The sequence below is a fragment of the Syngnathus acus genome, chromosome 16 (genome assembly GCF_901709675.1).
Source record: "Syngnathus acus chromosome 16, fSynAcu1.2, whole genome shotgun sequence".
Classification (NCBI taxonomy): Eukaryota; Metazoa; Chordata; class Actinopteri; order Syngnathiformes; family Syngnathidae; genus Syngnathus; species Syngnathus acus.
The window spans coordinates 12,870,363-12,893,916 of NC_051101.1; the positions used below are offsets into that span (position 1 = coordinate 12,870,363).

General features: G+C 43.3%; 3 protein-coding genes across 5 annotated transcripts; all 3 read right to left on the minus strand.

The window, feature by feature from the left end:
* Positions 1–6,006: 6,006 nt before the first annotated feature.
* Positions 6,007–10,355, minus strand: ccne2 (cyclin E2). 2 transcript variants are annotated; one of them, XM_037274045.1, is made up of 12 exons: positions 10,277–10,355; positions 8,742–8,780; positions 8,375–8,456; positions 8,104–8,157; positions 7,754–7,896; positions 7,547–7,682; positions 7,325–7,471; positions 7,159–7,254; positions 6,944–7,078; positions 6,727–6,838; positions 6,495–6,652; positions 6,007–6,397 (listed from the first exon to the last, which is right to left on the minus strand). In XM_037274045.1, exons 2-12 carry the CDS (start codon positions 8,753–8,755, stop codon positions 6,281–6,283), a joined length of 1,194 nt encoding a protein of 397 aa, XP_037129940.1. In that variant the 5' UTR covers positions 8,756–8,780; positions 10,277–10,355; the 3' UTR covers positions 6,007–6,280. The 2 variants fall into 2 exon arrangements, with proteins under 2 accessions (XP_037129940.1, XP_037129939.1); XM_037274044.1 differs by having other exon boundaries at positions 8,104–8,160.
* Positions 10,356–11,075: 720 nt separating this feature from the next.
* tp53inp1 (tumor protein p53 inducible nuclear protein 1) lies at positions 11,076–17,665 on the minus strand. Of its 2 annotated transcripts, XR_005100655.1 has the most exons (5): positions 17,450–17,665; positions 15,121–15,440; positions 13,638–14,118; positions 13,278–13,557; positions 11,076–13,223 (listed from the first exon to the last, which is right to left on the minus strand). XR_005100655.1 is itself a non-coding variant. In XM_037274048.1 (4 exons), the coding sequence occupies exons 2-4, from the start codon at positions 15,251–15,253 to the stop codon at positions 13,338–13,340; spliced, it is 834 nt and encodes a 277-aa protein (XP_037129943.1). In that variant the 5' UTR covers positions 15,254–15,440; positions 17,450–17,665; the 3' UTR covers positions 11,076–13,337. The 2 variants fall into 2 exon arrangements, 1 of the variants encoding a protein (XP_037129943.1); XM_037274048.1 differs by having other exon boundaries at positions 11,076–13,557.
* A 2,230-nt stretch (positions 17,666–19,895) lies between these two features.
* On the minus strand, positions 19,896–23,477 carry nagpa (N-acetylglucosamine-1-phosphodiester alpha-N-acetylglucosaminidase). The gene is made up of 11 exons (XM_037274035.1): positions 23,247–23,477; positions 22,321–22,535; positions 21,980–22,247; positions 21,769–21,908; positions 21,587–21,695; positions 21,388–21,516; positions 21,116–21,321; positions 21,006–21,053; positions 20,805–20,933; positions 20,643–20,691; positions 19,896–20,452 (listed from the first exon to the last, which is right to left on the minus strand). Exons 1-11 carry the CDS (start codon positions 23,333–23,335, stop codon positions 20,239–20,241), a joined length of 1,596 nt encoding a protein of 531 aa, XP_037129930.1. The 5' UTR covers positions 23,336–23,477; the 3' UTR covers positions 19,896–20,238.
* Positions 23,478–23,554: the final 77 nt, after the last annotated feature.

Here is a 23,554-nt window from a genome sequence, read left to right on the forward strand (position 1 = left end):
CCCGACGACATCACGCCTGTCACAAACATGCACACGCGCACGCGCAACCATCCAAAGAAGACATCCTGTCTCATCAGATCATTTCCTCCCTGCAGGAAGTGTCATTAAGAATCCTGCAGATTTCACACGACTTCCTCCAACTTACAAAAACTCACCTAGCCGCGTCACTTTTGTTACACTGAAACATTACATACTGTACACTGTCATAACAAAAATGATGTCATCCCTTTTAGTGATTGAACGACATGAAAAATGGAACATTTGCTCATCACCTGACTGCTGACCGCGCCTGCATTAGGTGTGTGTGTGTGTGTGTGTGTGATAAATTGGGTCGCAAAGGGCTGGCTGCGCCTGCCTGAGGGCCACTTGTCTGACACCCCCTCCTCGAAACGTTCAGGTTGGTGCAAGACTGCAGCAAAAAAAAAAAGAAAAAAAAAAAAAAGAAAAAAGGATGGACGTGCTTCCTAGTTCGGGATGAGATGAGCATGCTGGAGTGGAGCCAGTTGGCGTGGCTTCAAAGAGGTGTGAACGCCAGCGACCGTTCGCACCGCGCTAGCTTTTTCTTTTTCTTTTTTTTCTTAATTAAAATGTGAGGAAATCAATGCTGATGTCATGTTGACGGGGGGGAACTAAATGAAATTTGACCACATTTGACTTTTCGAGGACAAGTGTGTGTTTTACTCATGGGATAGTTTTGCGATGCAAAAAAAAAAGTGCAGAGGTGCCTTGACTTGCGAGTTTTTCGAGATACAAGTTGTGACTTGGCCTCATTTTTGCCTTGAGATACAAAGAAACATTTCAAACGTGAGTGCGCTTCAAGCCCCTCCCGCTAGGTGGCGCATTTGTAAACAACGACACACACAAAAACATGACCTACTTGCAAATAGTGAGCCCAAGTGATTGCTGAAACATCATTTATAAAAGTTTATCGATGACTTTATGATATGATTATGAACCTGCCATTTATAAAAAAAAAAAAAACTTTACGAGGGTAACCTCGGGCTGAAGTGTGACTCCAAAGACACGCTTTTGACAGAAGCAATAAATCTCCGATTTGCTTTGCTCCATGAAATCAAAATGATTTTAGTTAAAAAAACAACAACTCCTAATTGGTTGTGAATAAATCAGCAAATTAATCAACAAAACTAATGAATTGAAAACAAGTGGCTGCTTGCTTGGGCACACTGCGCATCTGCAGGTGGAGGCTGAAAGCACAATTTGACCAATTTCACGCATGTTTTCTTTTTGCCCCCGACACCACGTAAGTGTGTGTGTGTGTGTCTGCCTGTGTGTGTTTGCTTTGCGTTCAAAATGAGGTCAGGCGCGATGCTTCCAACACACTCCTTCCCGTCTCTCTAACCTTTAGAGAATCCTGCCGACACTCAGATTAACTCTCAGTGAGGGTAAATCCTGGACGACAGCTCGAGCATGTACACACACACACGCGCACACACGCACACACACAAGCTCTCAATTTCTCAATCTGGGGAAAATATAAACATGAACTTGAAAGTCTGCAAAAAAGTAAAAGCTCAGACGACACAAGCTCTCGATCTGTCTTTAACTTTCTAATGCATACACACACACACACACACACACACACACACACACACACACACACACATTCAGTGAACTTTGGGGACATGGAGGTAAAAAGCTGACTCGATTTGACGGGAGGTGTGCCGACTCGGCACAACTGAGCGAGCGTCTGTGCGATTTGACGCCAACCTGCCGCGGCTGTCAGCTCAGAAAGGCTCGACTAGCTTTTTTTTATTTTTTTCATTTTATTATTACTACATCAGCTATATCATCTCCGCACACATCTCGCATATTTCTACGCAATCGTAGCAGTTTGAATGTTTGGAATGATTGTAACATTTATGCTACTGTCTGTTTAGCCCGTCGATGGCATTTCACGTTATTTGTTAGCTTTAAGCTAATACACTTTGTTAAATCTGTGAGAAAGAAATCATTTGGTTTAAAAAAAAAGGGTAATTTTCCAACTTGATGTTTGAAGTGGGTCTGGAATGTCGCTCCCTTGATAAACGAGGATATAAAGTCATTCTTTACCAGTAGGGGGCGTACTTGAGTTTCATCAAGGCGGGACCATCGACAAGACATTTGATTGAGAGCTGACCTTGTGGAGCTGACTTATGACACTTTCTTATTTTATGGCGAGTCATCAAACCTTGCTGCCGTGCTCCGCCCACACGCAATGATGGAAACTCAAATCCTTCGCAAGTTAGCGTTGGAACTTGATCTTAATATACGTAACGAGTTTTTAAGGCTCCCTGGAAATTAGCATAATACTTCAAACCAAAATGGCAGACTTCTTTTGGAGCATAACTTCTTGACTTTTTTGTGGGTCTACTCTATTTATACGAATCTACCAAATTTCATGTTGCTATATGAAACTGTCTGCAAGAGCTGGATTTTCAAAAGGTTCAGTGAAGGCTCCCTGAAAACGCCTAAAATCTTTGTGTGTCTTTCAGCGCCTGGCTTCTCGAGACTTTTTTTGTGGGTCTCCTCTTCACGTCTACTAAATTCGATGTTGCCATGTCAAACTGTCTTAGGGGGCTGCATTTTCAACAAAAAAATAAAAAAATCGCTACATTGTGTCCCTAAGGAGGATGCGGCAAACACACACACTCATGCGTACATACAGTAGACACACATGCACACACCCCAAGGAAAGGGATTATTATTATCGCACAACACACACACACTAGTGGGCAGGATATATTTATTTATTTTCACACTCTACGCACACACACACACACATTGATGTGTAATCTCAAGAAGAGGGTAGCAGGCACAAGATGAGGATTTACAGCATCATGTTGCTTTTTCTCACTTCCAATGGCCCCCTTTGCCCCCCCCCCCCCAACACACACACACACACACACACACTCACACATAAGCCTGCATGAAATAAGACCCTGTGTGGCATAAATCTCCGCAATGTCAACTTTAGTGAAACCGATCACTCAGCTGCGATGTGATTGGCCGATTCCCAGGAAGTACATATATGTGTACAGTACATTGCTAGTCAGTCTAAAAGCAATTATTTTTAATTTTTTTTACAGTATGTCCCTGTTTTTTGCACAGCGTCCATCCTAATCTTGATATAAAGACGGCCACCAATCCCAAACGCTTTATAAAGTCACATAAACCTATTCAAAAAAAAATTTTTTTTTTTAAATCCTGAGATTTTTGGTCGTTTTTTTGTTCCCATTTCAGCTCATCGTGTTTGCCATAAACCAAGAAGACTGCGAAAAGGCGGGATGGGATGAAAAAGACTTCAAATAGCCCTTATGAAAAATTTAAAGTTCCAATTTAACGGCAGTGCAAACAAACAGCCACGTCAGAACTTTAGCGCGGCGTACGGTCGGCGCAGTCAGGCGGAAGAGGCGGCGGCCAACTTGAAGATGATGCCATAAGACGGACGAGCTTTTAAAAGAAGAAAATGTTGTGTTTTGTTTTTTTGATTTAGGAGCACAACACTAACCTGTCTTGAAACCCTGTCTTCAAATCTTATTCCTCTCCAGTCCCTAATTTAAATCCTAAACCCTCCAATGTGCTTGAAACCCTAATTTGAAATGTTGTAATTAATTCAATATCATTTGAATCCCTAACCTGAACGACATCATGAAGCCTTACTTCTAAAACCCTAACCCTGTTTTAAAACTCCAATTCAGTTCAGAACAAAGACTCCAAAGCCTACTTGGAATGTGCAAACCCCGTCCTTTACGGCTAGAAACCCTAACTTACTGCTGTCATTCCAGCGTACGGGACAAAAGAGGCTCCACGGCCGGACCGTCCGTCGGTTCCGGAGGCGTGACGACCAATCATTTGGGCGCTTTCACGAGGATAATTTACGGAGGCGTCAGCGAGATGGATGAGGCCGCCGGATGTGGCAACACGGGCGTAAAACTTCCACACACGTACGAGCCGCGCGCACACACACACACAAACATAAGTCATCTTCGTCCGCGCAGGAGTAAGAAGACGGCGTCAACCTTGAGGCCGCGTACACAACATGAATCAAAAAAAAGAAGAGGAAGAAGGCGAGCCAGCGAGGAAATAAATCCACACTTGGATGTTCGGCACACAAATACACGACAGAGAAACCACACCGCAAACCACTGAATGGTCAAAACCCTGATTACAAACCCTAATCTGAGATAATAATATAAAATAAGAATTTAAACATTTAACCTGTCTTGGAAGAATATTTCCAAACCCTACTTTGTGAGCAACATACTTTTATGCAGTGATAAAGTTGTGTAGCGGTGATGTCACCGCCACGGTTGCGCATAAGTGACGATTCAGCGGGAATGAATGACTGCTGCAGGTTGTTGTTGATCATTGAAATGTCCAGCGGACGTTTACAAGCACGCCGCCTGTTACTTCATCTTTGTCATGGATTTACTGCACTCACTCACACACACACACACACACGCAGTGTGAATTATGCTCGATGGCTGCTATGCATTGATCATGTGACTTTGCTGCTGCACATTGAAAATGGAAAGATTTGTGGCCCACACTCATATTGATATGCCGTAATACAATTATTGCGCGTACATCACAACATTAAGCTTGTATTGGAAGCCGTTTGTTTGAGATGTGTCACATGTAAGAAATTAAATCGAGGATAAATAAAGGTGTATTGTATTGTAATACTTTATCTTTCTGTCTTTCTTTTAACGACTTTAATGAAGTGCTCACGAGGTGGTGTTTATCATATGGTGAGCTACTGTATCGAATTTAACATGCAGTTTAGGAACGGTAAACATTTTCTATTTCATCCATTCATTTTGGAGGAATAATGAAAGAACAAATGCCTTTAAAACGCCCCCTTTTAATGAGGAATAGAGCAACGCACATCAACTAAGAAATGGAGGTGAGGCCCTCCATGTCTTAGTGACGTCACGGAAGGACGCGTCACAATTTCCCCCATTGGAAATCATTGTACAGACTATCGCTTAAAATGTCAAAAAACAAGAAATGATATCTTTACACCAGTCACCAACATACGCAAACATCGTTATATATTCAGTTGAAATTAGGAGGGATTCATTTGACTTACATTTCCCATGAAGTCTGACGCCACCTCCACCGCATAGCCGAAAAGGAGGTGCTTTAAACGGCCACACTCAGCTGAGGGGTCGGCCTCCCGGCTGGAACTCAGGTGCTCCCAATCTTTCCAACAAGCAAACTTTTGGGGATTGTGACGCCGTCCTGGCTGAGCCGCGAGCCCGCTGACACTTTTGTGTTTGTTATTTTTTTGTAAATCTTTAGATACTAGGTTTGTTTTCTTTCATTTTCTTTGAGAAGTTCTCGCGCCCATTCTGCAGGTGATCCGGGGTGAGTTCAATGACCACTCACATAGTCGGAACTTGGATGACTCATTTAATGCATAAAAAAAAGCAAGGAAAGAGCAGAAATTTGTAACCCCTGTAACTTTGCTTTGGTAAAAGTTGCTACACTTGCTGGTACAAATTTCTGGTCCTTCTTTACTTTTTTTAAAAAGTGAAAAAAAAAGAAATGAGAATGATATAGTATAAAATACTTGATTAAATATAAAAAGCAGCTATATACTGCCATCTTGTGTACACACTTGGTAGTGCAACAAAACTGAAAAAAACCTCATGGGTGATAGTAGTAAGTATAAAGTAGAGTAAGTTATAAAATAAGGACAAAAAAATGTGATTTCTGGAAGATATATATCAGCAACATTTCGCCATACAAACAATAGATGCTAAATGAATGTATGACTATTAAACTACTGATGCAAAAGGACAAAACCAAAAGAGACCAAATTTAAATGAATAGTAATCACTACCATCGATTTATTTTTTTATTTAAAAGATTCCAATATTCTGTAAAAGAACATTTCCAAAAAAAATGGAACTATGTACACAAAAAAAATAATGGCTGAACATCTCAAGGCACAGACAAAACAGTCATAAATAGCTCTCAAGAGTCCTATTAATTTTTTTTCTTTAAATTCAATAAATACGAGCCCGTAGTAGCGTGTAAGCAGCAGCAATGGCTCAAGTCAAGTTTCCAGGAACGAAACAGTCACGAAAAACACACAAAATAAGTGATCGCCAGTGACCACAAAGCTGCAGGTTCCCCACGCTGCCAATGGGATGGAACGACAAAATGAAGAAGCACCAGGAAGTCTTTCGCAAAAATCTCATTTCATGTCTTTAAATTCAACTTGTTTTTTTTTTGGCTGCTAAAAAAAAGGCTGCCAAGATCCCTCTCCCACTCAGTCATTAGTCGGTTTCTCCGTGCTGCTGGGTGGTGTCAAGACGGTTGCCATGGCAACCACAGGTGAAAGCGGGCAGTTGCTGACATCCCGAGTGTGGCGCTCTTGAGCTTTTCTCTGTCAGACAGAATCAGTTGATTCAATTTCATTTTTAATGAAATACACCACAACTAATATTCATGAATAACTTTCACTGTGATGGAGCGAGACTCACCAGGAAGTCCAAGTAGATAACGTGCGTCTGGATGTTGTGTCGGTCTTCAGTCTTCACTCTGGCGAAAGTCTTGAGCTCAGGTTTGGCCTCTGAGCGCAGCGTGTCCACGAAGGGGCTCATCCACCGCACGCACTCCGACACGCTTTCCCACGTCAGACCTGATGCGCGTAAAACACGGAAAAACGTTACCGAGCTGCCTTTACCGACTGCTAGCAGCATCTGTGGAACCTACCGGACACTTTGTTGACGACGTCGAAGGTGGAGAAGTGGCAGAAGGCGGCGGCGGCGAGGACGCTGTAGCTAAAGTCCAACGAGCGGATATCCATTATGCACAAGTCCAACAGCTGAGAGGACAGAACCACAAAAACACACAAAAAAAATGAGTCCTCGTGTTTTGGGATGCGAGCACAGCCTCCACTGTTGTATGTTAGCAAACAGGAAGTTCTCACCTGCGTCATCTGAATGTATATTTCCTGTGAGAACTGCGGCACAAGAAAGTTCTCATCGCCGTTCTGGGCCTCCACTTGAGCGTAAAGCTTGAGCCAAGAGATGGGAGTCTCCGGACAAAGATTCCAGTCTAATGCCTACGAGAAATCCAAAATGGAACATTCAGAATTTTGTTTCAAAAAAGAGCTTGAACGTGGTTCGGAATGTGGGGCGCCACCTTGAGGATTTGAAGCTCGGTGCGGCGGATGTCCCACGTGTCGCAGGCGCCATCCGTCACGTAGGCAAACTCGCCAATTTTAGGAGGGTAGATCTCCTGCGGTAGAGGACTTGAATGAGATCGATACTTTTAGGCAGTGTACAAAAAGACGAGGGTGACCTCTGACCTCGATCTTGGAGGCGATGAAGAGCGCGGTGATGCCGATGAGTTGCAGGTAGTCCTTGTTGACGTCCTCCTGAGTCAGCATGAAGCGGTCAAAGAAGTCCTGCGCCAAGTACGCCGTTTGCCGGTGGAGGCAGTACACTTCGCTCACCTATGGAAAGAAATTTTGTTTACAACTTTTACACAAAAATCTAATAATGACATTTTGGAAATGTGTGGTTCTGACCTCAAGTAGCCAGTCGAGGAGGATGGCCCTCATGCTGGGCTGCAGCTTTTGGTGTCTCTGCAAGTAATTCTTGTCGTGAACGTACTTGAGCTCCTTGTTGAGCATCTTGATCCACACGTCGTCCGAGCTGGCCCAACTGCAACGTCGCCCACAAGGTCAATATCAGGCGTGACGCTATTCGAGGCGGCCATTTTAGGGAGGCTCTACCTGAGACAAGGGAGGGGCGAGGGCTTGATGAAGAGGTTCTTGAAACGGTACTGCTTGAAGCCGGCAAGGTCGGCGGGTTCCAGTTCTTTGTGCGGCGTCTCGATGAGGACGCACGGACTGGCTCCTTCGTCCGACCAACACTTCTACACCCCGCAAAAAAACAAAATAGTATACCGTCATTAATAAATAAAAAAAACATGGCTGCCATCAGACGACCTGAAATATCTCAAATGGCTGATTTGACTTTTAAAGATGCCACTTAATGAGCGTAGCAGCAGTCATCAGCTCTCACCACACAGTCGGTTTGCTAATGAGACTCCCCCACCCCCTTAAAAAAACAAAACACAAACCTGAATTTCATAGCAGCTTTGTTTCTTTGCAGCGGGTTGACTCTTCTTGGAGGGCTGCCACACAAACACAAGACCAGTCACACAAACGGAAACACCGACATGAACTTTTATTTTGTCGCATATTTCCCAAAAATGAGCCTGTGAGCGATCTTTTCTCAGTTTTCCCCCAACTGCGGTGGAACAATGTGTCTCATTTGCATAATCCCGCCCACAGTTAGGCTCGATTGACGATGATGTCTGTGCGTCAAGCGTAAAACATGCGTCAACCAACCTCGCACTTTCTTTTCCTCAGTGGCGCTCTGGGGGTGGGTTCCAGCGTGTTTGAGTCTCTGGCTTGAAGGGTGATGCGATCACTGAGAAGAAACATGAACATTATTGATTAGCGTCATCTATTTTCTCCTTGTGGGTGATCTGAAGCCTACCCCCATCTAAAATTCAGCGTGAAAGGTTTTCTTTTGTGTGACGTGAACAACAATGTACTTGAGTGACGCAGACACGTTTAAATGTGATAATGGTCTGGCCCCACCCGGCCCACCCTAATCCCAGGGGGGAGGGAAGAACACCCCCGCCCTCTCTCTCCACCCTCCCCTGCCTCCCATCACCCCTTACACAAACAACGGCAGCAGGTGCTCGCTCACCTGCGTCTGGACATGGTCGTGGCGACTGGACTCGAGCTTCTGCAAAAGAGACAAATAAACGTTAGCGTGCATCATAAAAAAAGAGGCCCGAGATGGAAGTCACATCCCAGAGCCACTGCGGCACCTACGTGCTAAAGAGCCATCTTGTCGTATTTGACTCACAAGTGGCAATTATAAGTCAACAAAAGTCACCGAAATGCTTTTAAAGGCGAATATTGCGCACGCACGATGTTTTAATTCACCTCTGATGACAAAAAGTGACAAAATGGTGGCTTTAAATTGAAAGAATGATGGTCTGACTGAATACACTGAGTCTGAATTGTGTATGCCACAAAAATGTGTTGTATAATAATGAACCTAAGAGTCAAAATGACTTAGAGTGACTGTTTTGTGTGACTTCCATCATTATTTTGTGACTCTACTCACTCTAATTCTTGAATTTATTATGCGTTAAATCATTGTGGCATAGTACGTGGGCTCAAATGATAAGTACAGGGTGTGTAACAAGTTAATAACACTATAATAAAAGCTTATAAAGGATTCGTCCATTTGTATTTGACATGACTAGGGAATTCGCATTTATACAAAACAAAATGGTGCATTTAATGTTTAAAGAATGAATATGACAGACTGACTCCAGAGGAAGAAAAGGGGGGTGGTTGTTCCCTCGCTTTCAAACAAAAAAAGCTCAAAAAACACCCTACTTAATGGCACTTTTTGACCATCAATTGCTAGAATCAACCCTTCCAAACATTTTGGCGTACTTTGAGCGACGGAAATGAGTCAAAACGTCAAGTTTAAGCGAGAATAGAAACGCAAAGACGCGCCAATTCGAGCAGCGTTAAGCGGGAGGATTGAAGGAGCCCCCCCAAACTCCACGGCCACAAAGTCGTCTAAAAAGCACCCCAGACACAACCATGATGACTTTTTAACACCCCCAGCAACTAAATTAAACCCTCGTCGTCTCTTTTAACCACACTTGTGACCATTTGGAAGCGGATAAGCGCTTAGAGTGCGAGCTCAAGTTTGGGAGGGAAGCTACTGTAATTAGCTGCTGTTAGCTGGGTTGCTAACTGGGTCAACATTGCTCTCGATGATGTTAATAACACAATTATTAATACTCACAAAAGACGGGTTTATAGCCATCGTACAAGCCACGAACAACGACGAGGAGTTAAAATGTCATTTCGGAGACGAGGAAAAACGACTTTGTGAATGACATTGTCAACGATACTTTGTCTTGTCAACTTTCGTTTAAAAAAAAGTGCAAGATGGCACCAAGCGCGGCAGTAATGACATTGTAATATACCAAGCGGATGTCGTTGAGTGTATATTTTCGATTCTAGGTGGCAAATCATCGAAAACTGAGGCACATTCTCAAGTTCAATCTGCAACCGATTGCAAAACAAGAGAAAAAAAGATTGTTTTCACCTCACTAAGCAAGATACATCTCACATAAGGCCTAGTAGGGTGAAGACAGAGTTTAAAATTTCTCTTAAAGTGTATAAAAGAGGTCATCGGAGCGCTTGTCTTACCTCCAGAAGGAAGAATGAGTGAATGGATCAGCTGTGGCGCCGGCGCCAATCCTTATATCCGCCTCTTATGCCGCGCTGCCACTGCGCATGCGCGTTCCCGGTTCGCACGTAAACGCGCTCAAAAGTTTGAAAACGAGCGGAAATATTCTCCGGCAACCTGTCTACGCAAGCCCCGGACCCGGTGCGCCTGAACGGAGATTTAAACGCTCATTCGAGAAAAACATTCGCCGATTTGAAGGGCATTTTTTCCAGTTCCCTGAGCAGACCGCGTTCATTTCAATCGGCGGACGTAATTCACGGTGTTTTTCCACTGAAATACGGATTTTCCTATTTTCCGGTTGGATTTAAACGACGCGCCACAACCCCTTTAACCGACCGGAACGTGAATGAGGCAGGGAAGTTATTGCAAAGTGGCATATATAGCCAATTTTTCACCGGCGGCCGGAGGAACTTCCGCGTTCAGGGGCGGAGTCTGCATGACACTCGGCCAATGGAAGCTTAGCCCGACTCGTCACGTGACTCGGCGGGCAAAACGTAAACAGAAAAGCACGTGCTGCTGCTGTCAAATGTGTCAACAAAGCGAAAATGCGGACTTTTCAACATTATACCACATTTGTTAGGTAGAGAACACATTTATAATGTAACTTTAGGACTTAAACTTAAATTACAGAGGGTTTATATACTTTTGAGTGTTTTTGTTGCAGTAGCTGTCTATCTATAGAAATAAACAATAAATTCAACAAGATAAAAAAATTATAATAGTCAAGCAGACACAAACGAAGACTTCCACAACTGAACGTGTGAGTATGAAAACATTTATTTTGCAACTTCTAAACGATCAAACATTGGAACTATTACAGTTTGAAAACAGACGACCCCCATATAACATCAGAGTTCCAAGAAAAGTGAACAGTCGTACATATACAAAATACACAGGAAATATGTCGATAAATAAAAGAAAAAACGTTAACCCTACAAATCCTACACCAAGTTAATTTTTCTTTTTTTTTTTTTTCTTTTGGCAAAGTGCGGTATTATTCCAGTAAACTACACAAGGAAAAAAAACGTGTAACACTTGGTGAAAAAAAGAAAAATACAAATACAAATGCCACATAATATTCTTCACACTTGAGAATAAAAAAAACTGGAGGTTTTGCTACATGATTCTGTCTGCTTGCTTGCAAGTCTAGAAAAAAAAGGGCGAGTGAAAGAACGTGGTGCATAGTTGACATCCATTTGGGTCTTATGTTTTCTTGTAGAATGTTCCAAAACATAAAAGACAGAAAAACAAGAGTCCAAGTTCTTCATTGATGCATTGTCCTAAGAACACCTCAACCTGGAAGGCACGTGATGCGCAATTTTTCAAGGCATTGAACATTAGCAAAAACAAAAAACACAACAAATCCCTGTTAGCTTTCAAGACATACCAATCGAAATATCCTGTGATCCCTTGCGTCACAGATATTGTAAAAAAAAAAAAAAAATTACATGATTTGTGACATTCAAGCTATGATGAAAAAGTTTCAACGGCACCAAAGAAACGTCCCCAGGTTTCATTCGTTGGTGCTTTAAAATGACACAGAAGTCCTGATTGTTATCATTTGTCAAATGTGCCTGTTACTTTTTTTTTTTTTAGTTAAGTAATCATCCTAAATATAATAACACGAGTACATGGTAAGGAAGCTAATTTATGCCCACTTCTTTCATGACATCCACTAAAATGATTTAAAAGTAAAAATACAAAACAGATATACCGTTTAGTCCATGAACAAAGTGAGTAATTTTTTTTCCCATAACGTAAATGTGATTATTATTATTCATCCTCATCATGTTAAAAGTCAAACAACAAAAGTTACAAACATCATCTTAATATCATACTTAAAAGATTACAGATCCTCGCTACCTATTTTTTGGTTTAGTTTTACAAAGTGTATCTACGTAAAAACAATAAGAAAACATGTCGCAATCAACAGTCCAGGGACCAACACTAAATGTCTCACAAGAAAAAAATAATAATAATCATCAGCCATCAAGTAAATCTGCATTTCCGAGTAAAAAGTGATTGGTTGTGACCCTGAGAATTGGACTGCAGATTCATTTAAGAACAATAAAAAAAAAAAAAAAAATCAGAAAAACAACATTTTTCTTTCCATTTTCTCTGTTTTCACTTACTAACAACAACTCTACCAGACGCAAATACACACACGCGCACACAAACGTTCCCATACTGATATGTAATCTGTTTTTAAATTGTTTTTTCAAAAAAAAAATATTTTGGACTTTTTTTTTTTTTTAAATACATTTTTCTTACATTTCTATTCAATGTAAAGCTACAGTGAAAACAAGGCAAGCTTAGTGATATCTAACCCATTTTTTTAAAAACTTTTTTTTTCTTCCTCTGTTACGTTGATGGGGAAAATGACCGAAAAGAAGTCAGAGGCAGGACAACACGTGAATTTCCCCCTTTCGATGCAACGGAGTGACTTTTTACGATAAAAACAATCAGTTCGGTTCTCTATTTACACTCGAGTTGAAGGGACGATCAACACCTTCGAGCGGGGTTCCAGTTCCCATCTGAGCTTTGTACGTAAAACATTTTGACGACTGGCACCACGTAACAATGTCGGGGCCACCTTTCATAATCTGTGTCGCCGCATCGGCTGTCCATACCACAATTAATATGCTACATTGTTTAGCGACAAGCTAACATTCGGAGTTTGAATGGTGGAAATAACAGCGTCGGCAAATCGCCAAGACCTTTTTGCCCAAAATGCGGTAACTGGAACTCTGCCTTCCGGCGCTCAACTGTGACGTTCAAGTATTGTGACAGGTTGTCGGGTGATGATGTCATCGTGAATAAAGTGAGTCCGCCTCTGAGTAAAGTGACCTACAGCGCTGATTCTACACGTGAGGAAGAAGAGTCCATGAAGGAAGGAGAAGACAAACAAAAACGGCTTTCCGTGCCGCGTTTTGACCCAATCGGACGCCTCTGTTGTCAAAATATCATCTTGGGACGAGCTGCTGGTGCTTGTTGCGTGACGCCGAGGCGAAGGCGGCGCCCTCAGAAGTTGAGGTGGCGCTGGCTGGGCTGGTGCAGGTGGGTGGGGCCGGCCTTGGGCGGGTGCAACAGGTTGAGGCGGCGCAGCGCGTTGCGGGACAAGAGCGACTGGCCGGCCAGGCCCGGACGCTGCGGGAACAGGCCGGCGCGGGTGGACAGCGCCGCCGCGTAGCATGCCGGCTGATGCGAGCCTGCACGGCGCTGGACCGATGACACGTCTGGCCTGCGAGACAACATATCAGAACGATATTAGCACTAAATTCTTCACCCGAATCTCTTCAAACCAATCCCCGAATTACGAACCTGTGACGTGAAGCGTCCAGAGCCCGCCTGCCTTTCTCCTTGGGAGCGGCGGTCAGGTCCAGAGAGCGCTGCATGGGCTTCTGGTTGAGCCTGGGGGGGCTGTGGTGGGCGTAGACCGACATGCTTGGGTGTTCAATCAGCAGGTTCTCCAGAGGACTGGTCTCCACCAGGACGGACTGGATCCCGCGGCCGGTGAAACACGGCGGCGGGGTGACGAACCAGCTCTCCTCCAAGGAGGAGGCGTCCAGACGCAGGAAGTCGCCGTCCTCGTCTTCCTCCCCCTCGTCGTCTTCGGCGCCGCCGTCCGGATCGGTGTCGGCCGTGGAGTTGAGGGAGGTGCAGGAGGCGTAGCGGACGGGAGGGCTGGCCATGGGGGACGGGATCATCACCAGGTCCTCGTCGTCTTCCTCCTCCCCCTCGCCCCGGCCAACGGTGGAAGCGGATAGGCTGTCGCCGCCACGCTGGCTTGAACAGCTATCAGCTGATGACACAAGAACAATATTTTTATAAATATCAGTCTCACTCAAGGGCAAAGCTCGTCTTTTTTACAATTACTTGGTAAATGAAGACGGACCAAAAAAAAAAAAAACAATTGTGCCAATGGATAAAGGTGTAGTGTTTCATAAGTAACAGCAGGAGGCGCTGTGATTGTGTTACAGTGTTGCCTGATGGTTTAGCAGCCAAACATCACGTGACCTAACCTGACCACAGGCTCACCAACAACAGCTCTACAAACACACGCCACCAACGCTGCTGACATTATATTTGAAGCCCGAAAGGAAGCCAAATGTGGAGGCCAACACACACACACACACACACACACACACACACACACACTCACTGCAGCTTCTCATGACTCACCCAGACAGGAAGTTAAGCTCTCAGCTGGCCGGCCACTAAAAATAACCCGTGTATCATTTTTTTCTTTTTAAGGAACGATAAGTCAAATATTGCAATTTATCGACTTTTCCTTCCGGGTTTTTTCTTTTTCTGCCTGATAACATCCAAACACGTGAGCAGAACACGTGTTATTTGTTTATTTATTATTTATTCATCGCTCTTATTCATTCTTTGTTTCTGCCTTCTTGTTTTTATTTTTTGTGTTTACTTGTATGTATATTGTGTACTATGTCTTGACACCGTGGGAACGTCATTTCGATTTCTTTGTGTCTTGGCACGTGAAGAAATGGACGATAAAGCAGACTTTGACTTTTTGACTTTGAGAGAGGAATGATGCAAGAACATTGCAAACAAACCTGCTCACTGTTTGCTTACTTCCTTTTTTGGTGGCACGTGTCAAGTCGTAAGTCACAGGACACTTCATTAAGTACATAGCAAATGACCCCAATGAAAAATATCCACCTTCTTGCTATAACTTGGATTTGTGATTGCTCATTGAGTTGAATTAAAGAACAAAACGAGCCTAATGAGCAGTTTACCGTGCGCACCGATTAAAGTCAGTCGGACAAGTTTGAGCACTCACCCAGAAAGTTGACCAGAATCCAGTCTTCCTCCTCCTCCTCTTCCTCGGGCTGCTTATCGTGGCGAAGGCGGCGGGTTGGCTCGGGCGCGGCAACGTCGTCGCCGAACAAGGCGCTGGCGAACCTCTGGAACATCCTGCTGGGGCGTGGGCGCGGTTCGGGGAAGGGCCGAGAGGCGCTTCGGTCATCAGCTACGGGCGGGCAGGCGCTCGGCCGGGGCGCTAAAGTGCATCGAGTGGTCGCAACTCATCGGAGAGCCAGGGGGCCGCACATGGTTAGACGTATAATGTAGATGCGGGGGGGGGGACAATGACTCAGAGACCTGAAAGACACAGGAGATCAATTTTAGTCAGTTCATGATATCACAGATATTTTTGATCAATCACTCTTTATGGGTTTTTTATATATATACGTGCAAATTTTGAGTAGCATTATTATTATTAAAGCAGTTGTTTGAAGGTTTATAACTAAACAGTGATGTTCATTCCCATTAATCTATGGCACTCTACCTTATTAAGATTGCGTTACGGGAAAAAAAAAAGTGTAATTTAATTAGTATATGTATTTGTAATATGCTCTCTCTCTCCATCTCCCGAGTTTCCCATCATTGCACATGCGTTTGCAATGTTTAACATACGAAACGAACACATGTTGTGGCTCTTTTGTGTTGTAAATTTGAAGGATTATGCAGTCCGCAGCTGCAACGGTTTCAGCTGTTAAAGGAACAAAAAAAAAAGGGTTCCATTCAACAGCGGTAAATAGGACACGCACCAACATCATCACAGTTGGTCGGCACACCGGAGGACAAAGCGCATAGTCATTCAGCGCCACAGGGACTCTTCGTTGCTTTATTTAAAGTCATGACAACGCTTACTGAGGACAGCATTTCTGCCCTGCTAGTATTTCGGCCAGTTGGACCTATCCAGACACTCAAATGTCGGATTTATTTGGCGGTATATAAACTACCCGTGACTTGCCAAAGCTGTGACGCTTTCAAAACCCCGACCGTAGCTCGTACATCGCCATACTCGAGCTGTTTTGATGGCGCTAATACTCACAATGCCGTCTAACTTCTGTCCCCGCGTCTAAGTGTCTACTTGTTGAATTTCCATAACGGATGGAGCCTCGTTAAACGTATTTAACGTGCAAAACGCGTGTCGTGACTTGAGTTTGCTCGTTGCCCGAACGTTCTTTGTTTACTCGAATCGAAAACGGCGCATGGTTGTGATTGTTGTTCGTCAGAATCTCTACATTTCGTGGGCCTTTGTTCTTAAAGGTAGAGGAGCGCCACTCACACAATTCTTTACTGAATTTTAATCCAAACTTGCTTTGATTCGCTGCATGGCACTTGTAAGTTTTCAAATGTCTGATTTGCTCGCAGCACCTGAACACGCCACGCGGTTCACTGCGGTTGTGCTGCGTTAGCGTCTCTTTTCACACTCGTACATTTCAACATCAGGTAAAAAGTGGCTTTTTTTTTCTGGAGAAGTCGTTGAACTTTAAACATCATAAACATGTTTGGACAAGGGAAAAAAACGACACCATCGTAGGAGACCAAAATAAATGAAAAAAAATCTGATAATCTGCAGCTCCTCCTCCTGTCAACAACTCAGAACGAGTAAACAAATACCGAATCAACAACGCAGTTAAGTTAAATGTCAAATGTCAGATGAAAATAATCCTAACAAGTAGTTACAAGTGTGGATCTGTTAGTATTTGGTGGTTTCAAGACAAAGTAAACTTGGCAAAATGTAAAAGTTGATTAATTGTTACATACATACACCAACTGATTCCGTTGGAAAAGATGGGTACTTATAGCAAAACTACCTTGTAAATTTTGAAATCAACCAAATATAAAGACGCTTTTAGTTGAGTTTTCACGAAGATCGATTAGTCGATTTATCGGCTGCCATTTTAGGCCTTTAAGTGATAGTCTTAGAGCGGGGGGTTGAGAAGCCTGTTTGTCTAAGACGGTTTAGCTCGTTAGCAGCCGGGCGTGGAAAAGAAGAAGTGGGGTGGGGGTAGGGGATTTGTTATTCGACACGACTTTGGTCACGATCAAACCACGTAAACACAATGTTATTACGGTGTAACAACACACAATCGAATGCACTGGAGAAAATACGCAGTTACAAACACGCAAGGACTTAAAAGCATCATGAAGAAAAGATGCCAAGTGGAACAAAACGTACAACATTTATATGATGCCATCAATGATCAGAAAGGAGCAACAAACAGTCCGATATAAGTGAAGATACATGAAGAAAAAAAATCTGGATTAATTGCGCAGAATGATGAATTCTGCGTGTGGGGAGAAAACAAAGAACCCACCTGCAGCTCAGCCGACGACGTCAATAAAAAAGCGAAAATTCCTTCTTGATCGCGAGGTAGATGTGTGTCTTTTTCTAAAAACGAAAAACTCCACGCTTTCTTCGTAGAAGAAATAAAGTAGAAAAAAAGGCGTAAGGTTAGGAACTTGACATCGGCTGTTGTATCTTCTTGGTTTCCCCCGACTGCTCCTTTTGTTATTGTTGTATGCGCTTAGGCCTCCTCAACAGCTGATCGGCGTGACGTCAGGCAAGGCGGGGCCAACGCCCGCGTCTCGGCCAATCGTGGGGCGCGGGACCGAGTGTCACTAACACACGTGACCGTGTTCGCTGAAGGACAAGACCGGGCAACGCTCTCATGAGCCCCCAAACGTTGCATTGTTATGCAAGTCGGTTCATATCCGGTTCCGGTTGTGTTTTGTAACGTTTGTAAACGCAATCCGGATTCAGTGTTTTTGTTATTGTAGTTTTACGATGTTTAAATAACGTTTATTTTGTACATATGAACCAATCATTACCCTTTTCAGAATTGAAATAAAATGAGCATTTTGTAAGTCACATTTTTGGTTGGTTTTAATTTTGAGGAAAAAAAAGTTGAACAGCAATAAATATGGATTTTAACCAATATATAAGTATTCTTTTTAAACACAATAAGTCGTCTTTGAGGAACAAAACTTGCAATATTTCCAGAATAGTAATCATTTGACCTCAATTAAGTAATATTTTTTTTGAGCAAAAAAGATTAAGAAATTTAAGATGAAGAGAAATGAAAAATGGAGTTGGTGCTATCTTATTCTAAGTGGCTGAATCCCTCAACCAAATTGGTCCGGTCATATGAATCGGTCCTTGCTTGATTCAAATCAACCGTACCAAAACAAAACCATAGATTAAGATTGGAAAAACACACACATGAGATAAGACTCGCTTGTCTGGCCTGCCGTTTTTCCATTTGTGCACAAGCAGGTCTTACCTGTCCATTTGAGGACATCACAACACTGATAAGAACGTCCTTGATGGCTTCTGCATGACATCAACCCTACGAGAACCTTCCAAAACTTTCCAACGGGGTTAATCTTTAATCATTCTAACCTCTTTTTAAACATTTATGGCTGCTATTTAGAACTTGTCTCCACTTTGTGAAAGCAGAATTCCAAGCAGAATTTAGTTTCAAGGAATGGGGGTGGACAAAATGTTCCCCCTCATTCAGTGTGTCAGTGTTCCAGCAAAACAATAATAAAGAGCCTCCTCCATATGTGGAGTTGGGTGGGCTTGTCTTTACATAAGCGTGTTTTCCTGCGAGTTGCACAACTGCACTTGGGTCCACGCACAGGTCAATAACCTACTTTTTTTTTCTTTTGTCTACGTACGCTCTATTGGGAAATGGGACAAGATGTACAGTATGGAAAAAGCAACTGGTGTCATGATGCAATGTGTTATGTTGTGTTCCCAAGAATCTCACATTTCATTGAGTCTTTCGAGTGATTATTCACTGCAGTAGTTCATTTCATGTTCTTCTACAGCAATTAAAAGCCTTCCTTTTATACTACTCATTTTTTTTAAATTATTTGATTTAGATTTTTTTTAATTTCATTTGTTCAAATAATCGCTGGTGCATTTTTTATATGTTAATGTCCTTATGTTTAATTATTTAAAAAGGTTACTTTTGTAATGTTTAAATAATCATAATTTTTTTGTGCATTCAAATATAGACATGTTATTTTTCTTTTTCTGCTGTGGTGACCTCATGCATGACGGGAGCGCCGACAGGGTCATGCCCTTCCCGCACTTTATCGTCAACACGCTGAGGGGAATGTGAATGAGACACACTGACCTCTGAGCTGACAGTCACACTTTTGCCTTGACTTTCTTTTTGATTTCTTCACACAATTCCATGTAATTGTCATGACATATTTACATGTTGTTTCCTAAGTTGGGTGGAGTGTTGGGCCACAAATATGTGCACACACCCAGGGGAGCAAATCACACACTCTTCCTGCACAGTATTGCATCAGATTGATTGAGTTCAAAACAGTGGCAAAGTCCTTCAAGTCACAAAGTCAACTTCTTTTCTCGGCAACAACAATGCAACAAGTCATGTAAAATTTGTTTTTACAAATATTTTAATACCACGTATTAATTACAAAATATTGTAATGAGGTTTTCAGTTTTTTGGGGATTTATGTTTTGCATATTTTATATCGATTTATTTTATTTTCTCTCAAATGATCAATTTCTTTGTTTTCTTAATTTTCTAATTTTATTGATATATCCAAATTATTCAGACTTGAAAACACATTTAACAAATGAAAAAACAAACAAGGGAAATGGAGAAAGAAAACACAGCAGTGTTTGCTGTTCGTGAGTCTTTGTCGCCCTCTACCAGGCCGACAAGGGAATTACATCCTAAAGGCTTTTTCGCAAGCCAACAGAAGTTGACAACACACCAGACAGAAAAATAAGTCTTTTTTTTATTCATTTGTTGGATAGTCTCATCAAATATTGATAGAGTACTATAAATATAAATTCCCAATAATTCTATACATTCTTCATTGACATTTGAATATTCTATCAAAATGATTTGGACTGCGATTCCAGCTGACTGGCAGCAGAATTTATCCCTGAGAATGACCACAATCTCCAAAAAATAAAAATTCAAATAAAGTACATTAAATGATCATACTTTAAGTTATAATTAAACAAAAATGTGTGTGTGGAATGTCTGTCAAGTGTGACAAGACTTTATGGACCTCACCTTTTCCAGTGTTTGAAAGTCAAGTGTCTCTTCTTCATGGCCTATATTATTTCCAGTGAGTTTGAGCAATCCCGATCACATTTGTCAGCCGTACGGCCGTTGGAAACCTCTCCGTCGGAGGTGGTCAGCGGCAGGTAGGTGTAGTTGGCACGCGTGCGACTCACCCGTGAGGGCCTGCGCAGCAGGGCCACCACAGCCAGCAGGCTGAGCAACAGCAGAATGCTCAGGATGATCGTGAGCGTCAACCAGGTTGCCCTGAAATAAAAAAAGATATATTTCTAAAAAGTGCATTTTCAGGATTTGTTTTCTCTCTGCAAAAAGTTGCTTGTTTGATGAAAAAGGTGCCAATATATGAAAAGTCATAATTACTTCCTAAAAACAAAATTGAAAGTTGCAACACGACGAGAGTGAAGTGTAACAAAAACAGATTTATTTGTGAACTTACTCTGTCAGATAGGTTTCTCGCTCCTGCTCTTTGTCCTGTGAGCGTCCACCTGAAAAGATAACTCGACTCAATCCACACTCCTGAGATATTGACGAAGAGCAATTGGGTGCTGAGCTCATGTCGGGCCTCAGCTTTTCTGTGGTGGCGCTCCATCTCTCGTACCTTCTTCACAGGTCGCTCCGGAGAATCCCGGCATGCAGCTGCAGCCTCCGTGGACGTGATGGCACGAGCCGCCGTTCATGCAGATGCAAGTCAGATTGCAGCCGTTGCCATAGAAACCTGCCAAACATTCTGAGGAAAAAGCAACAGAATATTTCATTGACACATCTGAGTTTGTGTTAGCGCCTCTTGCTAGCTACGTACCTTGACTGCAGTTCTTGCCTCTCCATCCGGCGTCACAGACGCAACCGCCTGCAACATGAATGGCAAATGAAGCATCTAAGCTAAAAGGGGAAGTGGTCCGCAATGCTTACCGGCGGTGCAGACCCCGTGGGGACCGCAAAATGGCGGTTGACACACCGCCGACTCGCAGCCGGCGCCCCGCCAGCCTTCCTGGCAGCGACAAACTCCGTCCTCGCATATGCCGTGTCCGCCGCAGTCCGCCGGCCGGCAACGTCGCGGGTGGACGCACAGGACGGTGGAGACTGCCCGAGCGCAGCGCCACCTTGTGTTTGCCTTGCTGAGGGTGGGAGAATGGTTTCAGTCTGCAGCGAGAGGTGATTTCTGCTTATGAGGCGCAATCTACCATTTGTCAGACGGGTAGCTGGCCAAGATGCCATTGGACACAAAGGTGGACGACCCGCCGCCATCCATATTGATAGCGTTGATGACTCCATTTTCTTTGAGAAAGTCAGCCATCTCCCAAAGGTTCATTCTGTCAAGACATTGACATAAAGCTTCAAGATTTTATGTGGAATTCTTTTTTTTCCGTCCAAATCTCTCACCCCCTTTCTCCCGTCTGTCCGTCTATCTGCACCAAGACAACCCTGCCCTCGGCGTCGTGACCCAACGCCGTCCTGGCCGAAATAACGTCGGTGAAATACTGCAAGGAGCCTGCCAAAAGCGCACAAAACGTTATTCATGACGGAACGCTATGACCACCGTCGAAGCACGAGGACGTCAGTACCGGTCTCCTGCGTCCCCTTGCATTCAGCCTTCAGACTGGAATTAACGTACACCTCGCCATTTCTCAGCAGCCACATGACTCCGCTCACCAACTGAACAAAGGGATTGGATGCATCCAAAACCTCTTCCTCGGACAGATACCTACACACAGAGAAGCACAATATTGAGTGAAAAAAACATCAATGACAATTTGATTATTTTCCGTCTCTTACCCAAACACCAGGGTGCCGTCCCTCCTCATGCCAAACAGGGCGTTCTGCACGCCACCGCTGTCCTGCACCATCCTGCCGTCACTCACCACGTTGCCCAGACACTGGCCTGTACGTGTGTCGAAGAAGCCGCCGTTCTGGGCGTACAGACAGCCAGGGGCCCGGGACGTGGCTTCCACCGTCGACAAAGTGTAATTGGCGCAGCCTCCCGGCCGACCTGGCTCCAGCACCGACAGGGTCCTCAGTGGGTCGTGGACGACAGTAAAATGGGCTGAGGCAGAAAACAAACTCACAACAATTAATAAAGTTAAAAAAAAAGATAACGCTAATAATGTGATGATTACCGGTCCCAACACGGCCAGGCAGTTCGTACGTGACCAGCCTGGACTCGGCTAGCGGCAGACCGCTGTGGTTGCTGGCACGAATGTTCTCGTGTGTGAGATTGCCGTGCACGATGGCCTGACAGTCACTGAAGCGTGAGTGGTGAGGACCCAGGCCGTCCGAGTTGGGCTGCGGGATGCTCATGTGGGCCACTGGGGTGTCATCCAACGCCCACACTCTGAAGAGGGAAGGCAAGGTAGCAAGAATGTTTTCAGTCCTTCCATTTAAGTGGAAATTAATTAAATATCGTTTTAGATATTTGCCTGGTGATTTTCAATTATTTTTACGTGGAAATGCAGAAGTTAGGGTCACGTGATCGGATATTAAAAATGTAAATATGGTATAAACATAGGGTGCTTTTTCATAAAATATTTTGCATGGTCATCAAATATGACTTAGATATAGTGCAAATGTATAGAAACTAACTAAAACATCGTTAAAATTATACACAGAGGAGCTGTCGACCAAATTAAACTGGTTATAACAATGAGGAAGTGGGTGACTGTCGAGAAATAAAAAAACACTAAAAGTCAGGGAATATGCACACTTGCTCCATTTTTGCTCCTCTTATTTATTGTGTTATTTGTTTATTATTTATTCATCACTCTTATTTGTGCCTTCTTGTTTTTTTGGTGTTGTTTACTTGTATGTATATTGTGTACTATGTCTTGTCACCGTTATTTCGATCTCTTTGTGTGTCTTGGCATGTGAAGAAATTGACAATAAAGCAGACTTTGACTTTGATATATATATTTTTAAGTACTCTAAAGGACAGTATAAGTTTATATCAAAGTTGTTATTTGGAGAGAAATAGAGTAAAAGTTTCCATATGCTGGTCACTGGGCAGCTAACTAATTAGCATCCCTGGTCGTTGGCTCCACACACTCACCCGTTACCGGGACTTCGGCTTGTCCACAGCCGGCAACAAAAACATAAAAACAGCCACAAACGCCTTACAGATATTTGTCCGGGTGCCATGAGGCGCTCCTCTTATTAATTAAAGTGTCAGGTGACTTTTTTCCCTCATGTCACGCGTCATTGCCACTTTTTTTTGTCTCGTACACTTGCAAAGTAGACATAACAGTCAACTTCCTCGGTATCCGGTCGTGCCTTTCAAAATAAAAGTATTGTTTCCGTGAAACGAGTTACAAAATAAAAGCATGTGTATGGTGCCAACAAAATAATACGGGATAGAAC

Excerpts from the sequence above, each read along its gene's own strand:
- tp53inp1 (XM_037274048.1), bottom strand. The coding sequence starts at position 15,253 with ATGTTCCAGAGGTTCGCCAGCGCCTTGTTCGGCGACGACGTTGCCGCG. Across the intron at positions 14,119-15,120 it reads GATTCTGGTCAACTTTCTGG|CTGATAGCTGTTCAAGCCAG; the intron begins GTGAGTGCTCAA and ends TTGTGTCATCAG. Across the intron at positions 13,558-13,637 it reads CTGGACGCTTCACGTCACAG|GCCAGACGTGTCATCGGTCC; the intron begins GTTCGTAATTCG and ends GTTGTCTCGCAG.
- nagpa (XM_037274035.1), bottom strand. The coding sequence starts at position 23,335 with ATGGCACCCGGACAAATATCTGTAAGGCGTTTGTGGCTGTTTTTATGT. Across the intron at positions 22,536-23,246 it reads AGCCGAAGTCCCGGTAACGG|AGTGTGGGCGTTGGATGACA; the intron begins GTGAGTGTGTGG and ends TTCCCTCTTCAG. Across the intron at positions 20,934-21,005 it reads AGGCAAGAACTGCAGTCAAG|AATGTTTGGCAGGTTTCTAT; the intron begins GTACGTAGCTAG and ends CTTTTTCCTCAG.
- ccne2 (XM_037274044.1), bottom strand. Across the intron at positions 6,839-6,943 it reads TATACATTCAGATGACGCAG|CTGTTGGACTTGTGCATAAT; the intron begins GTGAGAACTTCC and ends CTGTCCTCTCAG. Across the intron at positions 6,653-6,726 it reads CGTCGTCAACAAAGTGTCCG|GTCTGACGTGGGAAAGCGTG; the intron begins GTAGGTTCCACA and ends TACGCGCATCAG.